General features: G+C 44.0%; 1 protein-coding gene across 1 annotated transcript in view; it reads left to right on the forward strand.

Annotated features, from left to right (window-relative positions):
• CDH13 (cadherin 13) overlaps nucleotides 1-13,886 on the forward strand; it is a 1,023,138-nt gene that overhangs the window by 1,001,182 nt on the left and 8,070 nt on the right. Inside the window, exons 12-13 of the mRNA XM_068992038.1 lie at nucleotides 9,682-9,915; nucleotides 13,415-13,633. Of these exons, the coding sequence (XP_068848139.1) occupies nucleotides 9,682-9,915; nucleotides 13,415-13,633 (453 nt within the window). The remainder of the gene's footprint in view (nucleotides 1-9,681; nucleotides 9,916-13,414; nucleotides 13,634-13,886) is intronic.

Genomic DNA, 13,886 nt, shown 5'->3' on the forward strand with positions numbered 1-13,886 from the left:
ATGATTATCAAGTGTTGCATCCCCATCTATTCTCATTTAAAAGAATAAGGGAAAAAAACAAGCCCAATTATGGCTAAATTCAGCAGCATGTTTTCATGACTTAGCAACTTGTATAAAGTATGTTCGAGTCTGTCAGTGAAAAATGTGCTGTGGGCAACCAAGAAAACACAGACAGAGAACCAAGTTAACAGCTGTACAATTAAAATGGAATAGACTAAGATCATGATTTTTCATGAACTAAGATCTATCATGTCCTAGAGAGCATATTCAAAAGCAGAGACATTACTTTGCCGACTAAGGTCCATCTAAGTCAAGGCTATGGTTTTTCCTGTGGTCATGTATGGATGTGAGAGTTGGACTGTGAAGAAGGCTGAGCACTGAAGAATTGATGCTTTTGAACTGTGGTGTTGGAGAAGACTCTTAAGAGTCCCTTGGACTGCAAGGAGATCCAACCAGTCCATTCTGAAGGAGATCAGCCCTGGGATTTCTTTGGAAGGAATGATGCTAAAGCTGAAACTCCAGTACTTTGGCCACCTCAGGCGAAGAGTTGACTCATTGGAAAAGACTCTGATGCTGGGAGGGATTGGGGGCAGGAGGAGAAGGGGACGACAGAGGATGAGATGGCTGGATGGCATCACTGACTCGATGCACGTGAGTCTGAGTGAACTCCGGGAGTTGGTGATAGACAGGGAGGCCTGGCGTGCTGCGATTCATGGGGTCGCAAAGAGTCGGACACGTCTGGACAGTTGAACTGAACTGAACCTGTTTTTTCCCTCAGTCTCCTATATAATAGATGATTTGATAATGCCAGCCCATCAAAATTGAAATACTGTACAAACGACTTTTAAATTGATTCAAAAAGAAAAAAAGTAATTTGGCCCCGTAAGTGAAATGACCATTGAGCTACTGGATAACAATGGCGCCCAAACCGGGGATGACAGGGGAATCTGAACTTCAAAATGATGCCCCCGTTTATCGTCTTTCGCTTTCTGTAGATCAACCAAGCCTGCATGGGGGATGTAGTAAAATTATTTAGATTAATTCTACTTAAAAGATGCTAGTTTGGATAAAATCAAGCCATTAGTTATGATGGCAACCCAATTAAGCCAGTTTAACACCCCTTATCTCAGCTGTTATAGTAATTGAGGAAGAAAAATACATTGAAGACCCAGCCATCATTCCTCGTTACTTCAAGTACCAGTAAAATATCAATCACGTTGAAAATAAGAGCTCCAATTTTGCCACTGACAAAATGGCCCAGTAAAAGAACTCTTGAGATCTGGTAATAGAAGGGCTGTGATAGGAGCCGTGTATAGCAGCAAATACACTCCACAGAGAGGGGGTCCTGGCACTCTGCTCCCCTCAGAAGGAGCAGCACCCCAGCTTAGCTGAGGGCCAGCTCAGCCTGTCACCCCACCTACAGGGTGCAGATAAACACCTGCCCTGCTGTGCTGTTACAAGGATGGGAAATCCTGAATGCAAACTTCCTGGTGACTTATAAGCCCTCAAATATTATGAAATTTAAATATTTAAGTCAGCCTACTTGAGCTGAGTCATGGACTGATTTTTCTAAATGTATCATTACAAAATCATCAGTGTCTCAAGCAAACTATGAAGTGTCATCTGATGACTATGCTAGTGATGGTCTGAACATTTTTCTAGAGAAGGGACGGGCTGCAGAGCCCTCTACTGAGGGCTCTGAATCAGAAAATTAGCTAGAAAATGCTGCCTTCTCCATGGGCGTCAATGCATGGAGCTTGTCCTGTCTGAATGGGGAGAGATAAGCTAACTTTCATCTACCTGACAGAAGGACATTTCCATGCTGACCAGTCAAACCAACCGTCTTAAACACAGTGTTTTCAAACATTCATTGGGGGAAAAAAAAAAAAAACTGATTTGGGCATTAGAATGCTGTCTGCAAATGCCCATCTCTGCCAGTTCAATTCATGCTGCCAAGGGGTCTCTTAGCTCGCCCTCCTTGGTGTTCCCTCTTCCCCAGCTTGGGTGATAGCATCACCCCCTGCCCAGTCCCCAAGTAGAACCCCATCCCCACTGACGCTCCTCCCCCATCACTGCCAGTCCAGTCTCGCTCCCTGTCCAGCCTCTGCTCTCGCATCCCTCCCCTAAGCCCCCACTATCGGTCCTTGTTACTGCCTCGGCCTCCCGACTGCTCCTCCCTGCCCTCCCTCCTCACTCGAGTCCTCTCCTCTCCCTGCCTCCAGCACCCCGGCTTTCATCAAGGCCAACATCCAGCTGAAAAGTCTATGACCGCTTCTTCCCACAACCTCTAGCCACAGGATATCCTCCTCCTAGAAGAAGCTTCTCCAGCCTCACAAAGTGTTCTTGTTTCCAGCCATCTTTTTATGGAGACTTCTGAGCTATCCCCACTCAATTACTCCACGTCATAAGCTCCCGTGATATTTTATCCTCACTCCTCTTCCTGCACTTACAGTCTTATCTTGCATCAGTTTACACATCTGTTCCTGCCACATGGTTAGTATTTCAACAACAGACACCCTGCATGGTTGACTTTTGTGCTTAGCCAACCCGGCACAGGGCAAAGTCACAATAAATAATTATGGCCTGAATGAATGAAATGAAACTGTCATGTTTGGAAACGGTCTCCAAATCAATTCTTCCCCTATTTTTGCCTTTTCTTTGGTTTCTGTAAGATGGAAGCAAAAAAGCCAAATGCTGGAATTTTTTTTTTTAAACAGTTTCAGGTTTCAAATTATTTCTCCTCCTAAAGAACTGAGTCTGAATTATGTGAATAATTGCCTCAGTTCTACATCAAGTATTAACCATGGAAACCTGGCGCTGTAGTTTGCAAATCTATTTTCTACCAAGTTTTTGATTGGTTTACTACTAAATGTTTTCAGAATATAAAATGAGATTGGCAAGATCTCTATTAACACTGCAATTAAAAAAAATGCTTATGAATTAAAAAGCAACAAGATTCTTGGCTTACAGGGCACATGCCAAAAAAAAAAAAAAAAGTGGACCTGTAAAACAGTGATCCTGCAGTCATAGTAAAGAGAACGTAGCGCTGAACTGAGTAATATGAAGGATGACCCTGCAGAGAGGGGTCCTGGCTCACTCCCACTTGTGAGCACAGGTAAATGTAGCTTAGAGCCCTGCTCACATGAAATAAAAGACCTGGCATTTCTTTGCTCACAGCTACTTAGCAAAGGTTCAGCAGATGCCCAGACGTGCAGAGGGAACTGGGGGGAGTAGATTGCCCCCCCCCACTCACCTTGCCCTAACAAACACACCTCAGAATCCAGCAAGGGTGCCCAGCCTTCACTTAGGGGCCACACGTGAACTGTGGTTCCCCATGAATTGGCCCACCCTCCCAATTTTCCTCCCAGAATTTGGGCCTCATGCTTCCTTGAGACGCCCAGCTCAGGTCTCCCTCCTGGTCCCTGGAGCGGACTCCCTGCTCTGAGTTCCACAGATACTCCATCCCACATACACACTTGCTTCTCCCCCAGGTAGGGGAAGGGAGGACACTGTTCTCAGAATAGAGGGAAACCTATGGAAATACAAACAGATATGATTGTAAGTATGGAAAGAGCAATTTTCAAATCAACCTGAATTAATTCAAAACTCAACCCGGGGAGTTCAGGCTTTTTGCGCACGAGGCACCCATTCTCCTTGTGTGGTGCTTTCCAATAAACACTGCACTTTCCTTTACCACAGATAATAATGAGAATAAATAGATTTTTTTAATCTACCAGGTACTTATTCTAATAGGACATGACAGAGAATAGTCCTGAGTCTGGGGAGCTCAGAAACGAGCTTTCTGTCTCTCTCTCCTCTCACTTTCTCTTCATGCGTGTTATTCTGCATTGCAGGCAGCCTCACTCTGCACACTATTCCCCATACAGAACCACCTATGTGCATGATTCCCAGTGTAAGACACGTGCTGCACACCTCTAGCCCAGAGACTAGAAAAGTCTACTGCCTTCCTGCACTTCTGAGAGCTCACTTCCAGGCGTTCTGGCTGAGATTCAACCTTCTTTGCATGTGAAGCCAGCCCAGCCAACTGCGGCAAGACCAGGGAGCCTATTCTTCTACGGGCACTCTCTTGAGGAGATGCACTGGGGTCTGATCTTACCAGTCTAGGGACCTTGTAGTGCATGAAAATCTGGTCTCTCAAATGCAGGTGTTCATAGCAGCACAGTTCATAACAGACTAAAAGCAGAAACAACCCAGATGTCCATTAGCTAGTGAATGGATAAAGAAAACATGGCCGATCAACAGAATAGAGTGTTATTCAGCTATAAAAAGGAATGAAGTACTGATTCCTGGTATAACATGGATGAGCCTCAGAGATATCATTTGGGGACTTTTCTGGTGGTCCAGTGGATAAAACTTTGCCTTCGCTTGAAGGGGCTGCAGGTTCAGTTCCTGGTTACAGAGCTAAGACCCCATATGCCTCTCAGCCAAAAAACCAAAACATAAACCAGAAGCAATATTGTAACAAATTCAAAAATACTTTTTTAAAAGTTGTATGTTGTTTAATTGCTGGACCATATCCGACTCTTTTGCGATCCCATGGACTGTATATAGCCCTCCAGGTTCCTCTGTCCACAAGATTTCCCAGGCGAGAATACTGGAGTGGGTTGCCATTTTCTTCTCCAGGGGTCTTCCTGACACAGGGATAGAGCCCACATCTCCTGCACTGGCAAGTGGATTCTTTTATCACTGAGCCACCTGGGAAGCCCTTTTAAAATGGCACATATCAAAAAAAAAAAAAACTTTAATAAATAAATAGAATTAGATAATGGTGGTAGTTGCAGAACTCTGCAGATTTACTAAATATCAATTCTTTGTAAAAACAAATAGAGAAAAGAAAGTAGAATTGGAAAAAAAATTTTAATCCCTGTATAACTTTTGAATTTACATTTCTGTTACTGATTATCACAGTAATCACAGTTATTATAAAGGAGACTGAAAAGAGAAAAGTGTTACTTTAATGTTAATCACCTGGAGAGATAATCACTATTTAGTTTTGGGTATAATTCTTCCTAATCTTTTTCCTAATCATATATACCTTTTAATTAGTGTCACACTGGTTTTGTCTGTTACTGACAAGATAGATAGATATATATATGTGTATCTTTTGAATAATGGAACCTATCATAAAATCTCAGTGGGTTTTTTTTTATTTTGGCTAAGTGAAAATCCTATGTGGTCAAGGTTCTGAATAAAATGATATCCCCATAACCCTAACCCTAACCTTAACCTGGCCCCGCTTCTCATTCCACCCACCCAGTGCCAGGAGACCCAGGTGTGACACACGCCCTTGGGTACAGACCTTAGCTCCACCCACCTTCAACAGAAAGCAGCACATTCTTGATGACTTAAGTAACAAAACACATAGATTGGTTTTCACCCCTTCTGCCAGTTCTTGATGCCAACCACGGCGCCAGAACACCTAAATTTGAGCTCCACAGCCTGGCACGGACAGTGGGTTGTGCTACGACCGCCAGTCATTCCACTTTTTACTTCTGGAGTTTCCACAGCACGCACAGCATGGGAACACTGTGTCTCAGGGGCCACAGTCCTCGGACAGGTGACACAGCACCAGTGGTCCCAGCGCCGTGGACAAGCTGCTTCATCTTCTGAGTCCCAGTTTCCTCTTCTGGAAAAATGAGGGAAGACTGGAGGGTAGAGCCCCACGTGCTCAAACTGCAGCCTCTCTGGTTCACTTGGACTTTCAGAAAATGTGCAGCTCTGCCCCAGGTACACCTAGAATGCAAGAGCCCAAGCCTCGGTACTGAGCCAAGCAGACTGAGGGTTTGGCCAGGACTCCTGCCCCTGACACAGGATGCCAACTCGACCAGCTCTCGAGGAGACTATCACCACCAAAGGGAACAGACACAAGTTAAACTGTCTTGTTTCAAAATCCAGCCGCAGGATCAGTTTGGTCCTAAACTGATCGATTTGTGAAGTATTATAAGCTGCCATTGCCGAGTGGGAATGACAACGCCAGAAACGGGAGCAAGCAGTGGTCCAGGGCACCACTTCCTGAGGTCAGAGCATCTCTGTGGTCTTGAAGGCACAGTCCTGTTGATAAAACAGATTAGGTTATTCAGGTCCAGGAAAGAAAATGGTGACCATTACTCCCATGTCAAGCCACTGTTTGGCAGCATGAAAGCTTGAAGCAAAATGAATGACCCACCAAGATTTGAAGGCTGTGGGGAGGAAGAGAGGAAGAGCTCTCTTTTAGTGGGGACAGAGCTTCGGGTGGGGAAGGTGAAAAAAGTTCTCAAGACGGTCAGCAGCGATGGCTGCACAGCAGGAATGTGCTTCATGCCACGGAACTGTACGCTTAAAAATGGTAAATACGATGCATATTTACCACAATAAAAGTAGCTCATAAGAAAAAGATACAAAAGCAATACTAATAATAACCCCAAATGATGGTTTGGGAATTTTAGTTTGCTTTTGTAGTTGAAATGAGAGCCTGTAAGAATCAATCTACAGAGTGCAAACTTGGACATAGAAAGCTAAGAGTAACCCTCGTTCTAGAGAAGGAGGCCTGAGACACGGAATTCATCTGAGCTGGTGCTCAAACTCTCTGCCTCAGCCTCACAACAGCTAAAACCAGCACATCAGACGCTCCAACCTTACACAGAGAGAGCCCAGGCCACACTTCCAGATCTCCCAGTGACTGCCAACCCTTCAGTGTGAACCGGAGTGCATTTCCCAAGGCAGGACCATGACCTTCATCAGATTCCCACAGGGGAACCCACCTCCCATTCTATTTAAGACCCCCTGACAGGAGTGGTTCATCTGGGGGCCATTGCGTCTCCTGACATTATAAAGACAAAAGCCCTTACAGACACGGGTTCTGAGGTGGGACCTCCTCTGAGTCTTCTCGCGTCCCCCGAGAATGTGGCCCTGGGCTGCTCCGAGGAGCGCACAAGAAGGGCAAATGCAGGTCTACCTCCACATCCCAGGATTTCGCTCAGATTGAGGCTTTTCCCTACTGGAATAGAGGAGAGGTCGGGCCCAGCCGTGCTTTGGTTCCGGTGTTTGGTCATGCAGAGTGGGCCCTTGAGAGCTCTGGCTTACGGGACGGAAAGGAGGGAAGAGGGGTGAGGGATTTTTGTTGAGTGCCAAAAGCTTGGTATTTCCTGGACCCCCGCAACTGCTGAAGCCAAAGGGCTCACGAAGAATCTTTACATTTTAAATTGCATTGTAGTTTGGGGTGGTGATTCTCCCCCATCTCGTACACAGAAACTGGGAGAGGCTTTCCCTGAGGATTTCGAGAATCCATTCTTTACCTTCTCAACAAAAGAAAAACAAGCTCATTTTGCCTGACTTCAGAAAAAGACATCACCAGCCTGGCCCGAGAATAACACAGGGGAAATTGAAGACAGTAGTATAATTAAGTTCATGAAAGGCCAATTCTTATGACCATATTTCAAGCACTCATAATGCCTTCTCATCCATTCTACCAAATGACTCCATATTATATTCAGGGTGAAAAAAAATATAATGGATTCCTCTGAGATATTCAATTAGTTCCATAAAAAGAGAAAAATAATTTTTCAATAAAGAAATTCAGCCAAATGACTAAAGCTGACAGTGAGAAACCAACTTCAAAGTAATTATGCATCTCCTTTGAGTTCTTGCGCTAACAATAGTGGATGCTCTGCCGCCATTAGAAATAGCTATGCTCTGATGATTAATTACAGCTGCGCTCCTGTTTTAGCAGCCGCTTACTTGAATGTTTACTCTGGAACTATCTTTGGGTGTTGATCTGTTTAAATTTCCACCAGCCCCACTAAATAGTATCCATTCTCTAGACTCACAGGCATACAGAACAGACTTGGGGTTGCCAAGGAGGAGATGGGGTGGGGAAGGGATGCATTGGGAGTTCGGGGTTAGCAGATGCAAGCTATTATATATAAGACGGATCAACAACAAGGTCCAACAATGGCACAGGGAACTATATTCAACACGTCTTGTGATAAACGATTATGGAAAAGAATATGAAAAAGGATGTGTATACATGTGTCAGCCAGTCAGTGTTAGTCGCTCAGTCACGTTTGACTCTTTGCAACCCCATGGACTGTAACCCGACAGGTTCCAGACAAGAATACTGGAGTGGGTTGCCATTCCCTTCTCCGACCCAGAAATCAAACCTGGGTCTCCTGCACTGCAGGCAGATTCTTTACTGTCTGAACCACCAGGAAATCATGTATATGTATAACTGAATCATTTTGCCATAAAGCAGAAATTAACACAACATTGTAAATCAAGTATTCTTCACTAAAAATTAAAAAAAAAAAAAAACCTTTAAAGAGTACCTGTTCTCATGCTTTTTGAATCACTGATCAGCTTCCTTCAATCTGGCTTCTTCCCCACCAATGCAAATCACTCCCTAGAAAGTCACCAGTAACGTTCTTCTTGGGAAACCCCATGGCTTCTCTTGACTCCTTATCTTTTGGGGCATCATAACACATTTAATTCTTGATCATTGCCTCCTCCTCCAATTCATCTCCCCCATGTCTTCCAGAAACTATCACCTGGCTTTTTAAACTTTTAACCTGCTCTTTGGGGTTTCTTGAGGTGCCCACCCCTCCATAATTGTGCACTTTCACCTCAGGTAACCTAATTCGCTAGAAAGGTTTCAAAAGCATCGACACTGACAGTTCCCATTGGCTAACTCAGCCCTGGCATGTCTCCCAAGCTCTGGGCACTTTCTTGCAGGTGCATGGAACTTGACAGGCCCTTGGCACAGTCAGAGCGGAAGCTGTTGTCTTTCTGCACCCCGCTACCTCGCACTTTTCTTCTGGCAGCCTCACCTGAGGGCCTCAGTAAGACGAGACATGTATTTGCCGTTCAAACTGCCCTTCATGATGCAGTCTGTTGCTGGGCTCCCTGCCTCCAGTGCCCAGCATCTCCTGTCTATACCACTGTGTGTTTCCACAAATAAGTCAGATCAGATTGTTCCACTGCCTTTCTGAAACACCCATGTTGGCTTCCCACTGCCAACATGCAAATACTCGGCTATTTAGATTAAAGGTTTCATTATGGTAAGCAACGATAAGTTCTGATTATCATTTCCATCCTTTGAGTGAATTTCAATGTGCTGGTATGACATGTGTGTTTAAAGCTTAGCACTCTAACGGTAAAGCCTGAAGAACATTAGTCAGAAGCCTTACGTATGATAAAAGGTTTTTTGTATTTTGTTGTTGTTGTTGTTTTTTTTAAGATTCCACATGTAAGCAATATCATATGATATCTATCTTTTTTAGCCTGGCTTACTTCTCTTAGTATGATTACTTCTAAGTGCAACCCCACTCCTAGGCATATACCTGGAGAAAACTGTAATTCGAAAAGATAGATGCGGCCCTGTGTTCACAGCAGCCCTATTCACAATAGCCAGGACATGGAAACAACCCAGATGTCCATGGACAGGTGAATGGATAAAGACGATGTGGTGTACATGCGGTGGAATATTACTCAGCCATAAAAAGAATGAAATAATGCCACTTGCAGCAACAGGGATAGGCCTAGAGATCATAACACTACAAGGCTTCTTAAACCACTAAACTTTATACACAGATGGAAGCCATCCCTCTTGGTCCTGGGAAGAGGTACTGTGGATGATGGCCCCTGTGTTGTACGGGCTGTGTGCTAACCTCCCCCCTTTCCCTATAGGCAACCCGCCTGCCACTGGCACGGGGACTCTGCTGATAACCCTGGAAGATGTGAATGACAACGCGCCCTTCATTTACCCCACGGTAGCAGAGGTCTGTGATGATGCCAAAAACCTCAGCGTAGTCATTTTGGGAGCAACAGATAAGGATCTTCATCCAAACACAGATCCTTTCAAATTTGAAATCCACAAACAAACTGTTCCTGATAAAGTCTGGAAGATCTCCAAGATCAACAGTAAGTCCTCTTAACATTCCGTTGTTATTCTTCAGTTTTGAAGCCTGGTTTCCCTGGCTTGGCTTCTGTTCCAAGCTGTTCCTCGTTTCCTGTGCTCTCGTGTATTCTCACGTGGTTTGTCTCAAGTTATTCACACATTACAAACAGTGACAATTTTCCTACCAGCACCTGTACACAGTTTGTAAAAATATTGAATATCAGTTTCTCAGAAATGCAAACATGACAGATTTCCTCTTTCTGTCTCATCTTTTCTCCGCTGTGCCCTGTGAGCTGTGCACCCCATGATTCTCTGCACCCACCCAGGTTTCAGCCTTCAAAAGCTGGGGATCTTGGCTCAGGTGCCTCTTCTCACTCAGATCACTGTGTTTACCTTAAAGCTCACCAGCACTGCAGAGACTTCTGGGCTATGCTTGCCTTCCTAAGAGAAGCACCAGTGCAGGACTCTTCAGAAAGCCTTTCCTCTGATCCTTCACCTTCCGTTTTATGCTGCAGACCTCAGAATTGTAAAGACTTTGTCTTTAAAATGACCTTGGCTTTGACTTTCGACTTTGATATCTTCTCCCATCTGTCCTGTCCCTCATTTATGAAACTTGCAAACAACGCCCCGTTCCACCAATCCTTGCACGTGGACAGGTAGAATTTAAGACTTGTCCCAACATTTATCATCTGCCATGTTAAGACTGAAATATCAAATGTATTGAATTGTGAATCCCCCACTGCCTTCCCCTCCCCATGGCAAGTGGGAACTCACTCCTGCAATCACCTTGCCTCACAATAAAACCCAGACCAGAACTCACATGTTACATACATTTTGCCATCAATGGTGAATTTATCTTATGATTGCCCCGGTCAGGGCTGGGTTCCCTCTTCTTACTTCAGAGGTAGAGTTTTTGAGAGGGATGGAGAATTATACATCCCATTAAGTTTTGAAAATGTATCATACAATTGTGCATAAAATTTTCTATTAAAAAAACCTCATCTGTACTGTTATGGCCTTATCTCATATCTCATTTTATTAGCGCCTTTCTCTTGTTATTGATTCTATTTGCCTGTTTGTCTATTTTATTGCTTTTTAAAGAATGAATTCGGTTACACTGATTATTTTTAATTAAAACAGCCCTTCTCTTGTTTGAGGGGTTAGTGTTTTATTTGCTAGTTTTTGTGGCTGTCACTGATTTGAATAATCATCCCCAGCTTCAGTTTCCACCTGGAACTTTCTTATCAAAGACTTTCTCCTCTACCTGCAGATCAGAGAATCTTCCTTGTGTTAACCTGCCATTTCACTGGCGTCATCATCACATCGGTTATTTCTGCTGCTGTCACCTTCTGGTTAGGATAATCCTTCATCTGTTTGTTTTATTTATTTATTTATTTTAATTGGAGGTTTCTGCCATACAACAACATGAATCAGCCACGGGTGTACATATGTCCCCCCATCCTGAACCCCCCTCCCCCTTCCTCCCCACCCCATCCCTCTGGGTTGTCCCAGAGCACCGGCTTTGAGTGCCCTGCTTCATGCATCAAACTTGCACTGGTCATCTGTTTCGCATATGGTAGTGTACATATTTCAGTGCTGTTCTCTCAAATCATCCCACCCTCACCTTCTCCCACAGAGTCCAAAACACTGTTCTTTACATCTGTGTCTCTTTTGCTGCCTTGCATATAGGGTCATCGTTACTGTCTTTCTAAATTCCATATATATGTGTTAATATACTGTATTGGTATTTCTCTTTCTGACTTACTTCACTCTGTATAGTAGGCTCCAGTTTCACCCACCTCATTAGAACTGACTCAAATATATTCTTTTTATACCTGAGTAATATTTCATTGTGTATATGTACCATGACTTCCTTATCCATCCGTCTGCCGATGGACATCTAGGTTGCTTCCATGTCCTAGCTAGCTACTGTAAACAGTGCTGCAGCGAACATTGGGGTATATGTGTCTCTTTCAGTTCTGGTGTCCTTGGTGTGTATGCCCAGCAGTGGGATTGCTGGGACGTATGGCAGTTCTATTTCCAGTTTTTTTTTGTTTTCAGGTCGTCACAATTTTCTTTTCCCTCCTGGTTTTATTTAATAGTTAAGATGCCTTCTAGATTCTTTTTCTTGTTCCTCCAAGTTTTTTTTTTAATATTTATCATTGTTTATGCCCAGAAAGAGCCAATTTAAAAAAATAGCTGGGACTTTCCTGGTGGTCCAGTGGTTAAGAATCTGCCTTCTAATACAGGGGCATGGGTTTGATCCCTGGTCGGGGAACTAAGATCTCACAAGCCATGCAGCTCAGAAAAAAACAAAACAAAACAAAACAAATCCCTAGTCATCTGAATGACTGAAGAGAAAATAGCCCAAGGCCAGGTGAGATGGCCAGTTCTGAGTGCTGACCAGTGGCCTAGGTAATGGTGGATGTTCCCACCAACCACAGGCTTAAAGATCCAGTCCCCAAGTTGCGTATCAGTGCTATGAATTCCCACAAACCTGGGGCCTGATAAAGACTGGGGTCTGAGGCCTGATTAAGACTAAGCTATAGGGACCTCCCTGCTGGTCTGGTAATTAAGAATTCAAGCTTCCACTGCAGGGGGTACAGGTTTGATCCTGGTTGGGAAACTAGGATCCCACATGCTGCCCAGCATGACCAAAAAAATAAATAGATAAAGATAATTTTTTTAAAAAAAGACTAGAGTGTAGAAACCATTTCCATGGAAATAGATGGGGGGGCCTGCCCACCTTAAAAGTGAGTAGATTTTTGTTATTGTTGTTCCAAAAGTGTATCTTGATTATTTGAATCTGGATTCTTATATAAAAATGCTCTGAGCTAACAATTTGTTTTTTCCAACTTTATTGCATATTTTTATATACAAATAAAAACTGTATATATTTAAGATGTACAATGTGACAATTCAAGAATGGGTTTTTACATTACTTCTTCTAGATGCGGAATGTGATCTTTGTGAAGATGTACTATACTTTAAGTCTAATACATTTGTAGGGAGGAATTCTCAGTCCTCAGTCATCTCCACCAAATTGGGTCCTCCTGAAACTGATTACAATAACCCTGAAACACAGAACTCCTCCATGATGGAAGTGTTTTATCTGGTATTTTCGATTATGGGAAGCTCAAGGGTAAAGAACCCTTCTGCCAGTGCAGGAGATGCGAGTTCAATCCCTGTGTCAGGAAGACCCCCTGGAGGAGGAAATGGCAACCCACTCTAGTATTCTTGCCTGGAAAAATTCCATGGACAGACAAGACTGGGCACAAACGCCAACAAACACAATCTGGTATGGTAGCCACCAGCCATGTGTGCTTGCTAGGCACTTGAAATGTGATTTCCACAAGTGAAGAGCTGAATTTCTATGTTTATTTGGTGTTAATAGATTTATATTTGAGTACTCTTGTAGTTACATCCATGCACTGCCTACTTTGTGAGTTCAGTTGCTGAAATTCCACTCCTGTTTGCAGAGGTCCAACCCTCTCTTATGAAGGCCCCCTTTTGTATTTACAGATACACACGCCCTGGTGAGCCTCCTTCAAAATCTGAACAAAGCAAACTACCACCTGCCCATCATGGTGACAGATTCGGGGAAGCCGCCCATGACAAACATCACAGACCTCAGGGTACAAGTGTGCTCCTGCAAGAATTCCAAAGTGGACTGCAACGCAGCAGGGGCCCCGCACTTCAGCGCAGCTGCAGCCCTGCTCCTGCCCCTCTTCAGCTTAGCCCGTAAGTTCACCAAACTCTAGTGTGCGTGCACACGGTAGGAAAACACAACTGCCCCAAACCCACTCTTTTTCCACTTATCTTCTTTCCCAAAATATGCATCCCAGAGGAATTCATTTTTAGCTTACGTCTGTATAATGGAATGTTACCTGTAAAGGTGCTCCCACTAATGTCCAAAGGCCCCTTCACATCCCCCTGCCAATCTGAGGAACCGTGCAAAGGCACCCAGTGCCGTCAACAGAGCAGGTGGAGAGGA

Source organism: Capricornis sumatraensis, chromosome 20 (assembly GCF_032405125.1).
Source record: "Capricornis sumatraensis isolate serow.1 chromosome 20, serow.2, whole genome shotgun sequence".
NCBI classification, from domain to species: domain Eukaryota; kingdom Metazoa; phylum Chordata; class Mammalia; order Artiodactyla; family Bovidae; genus Capricornis; species Capricornis sumatraensis.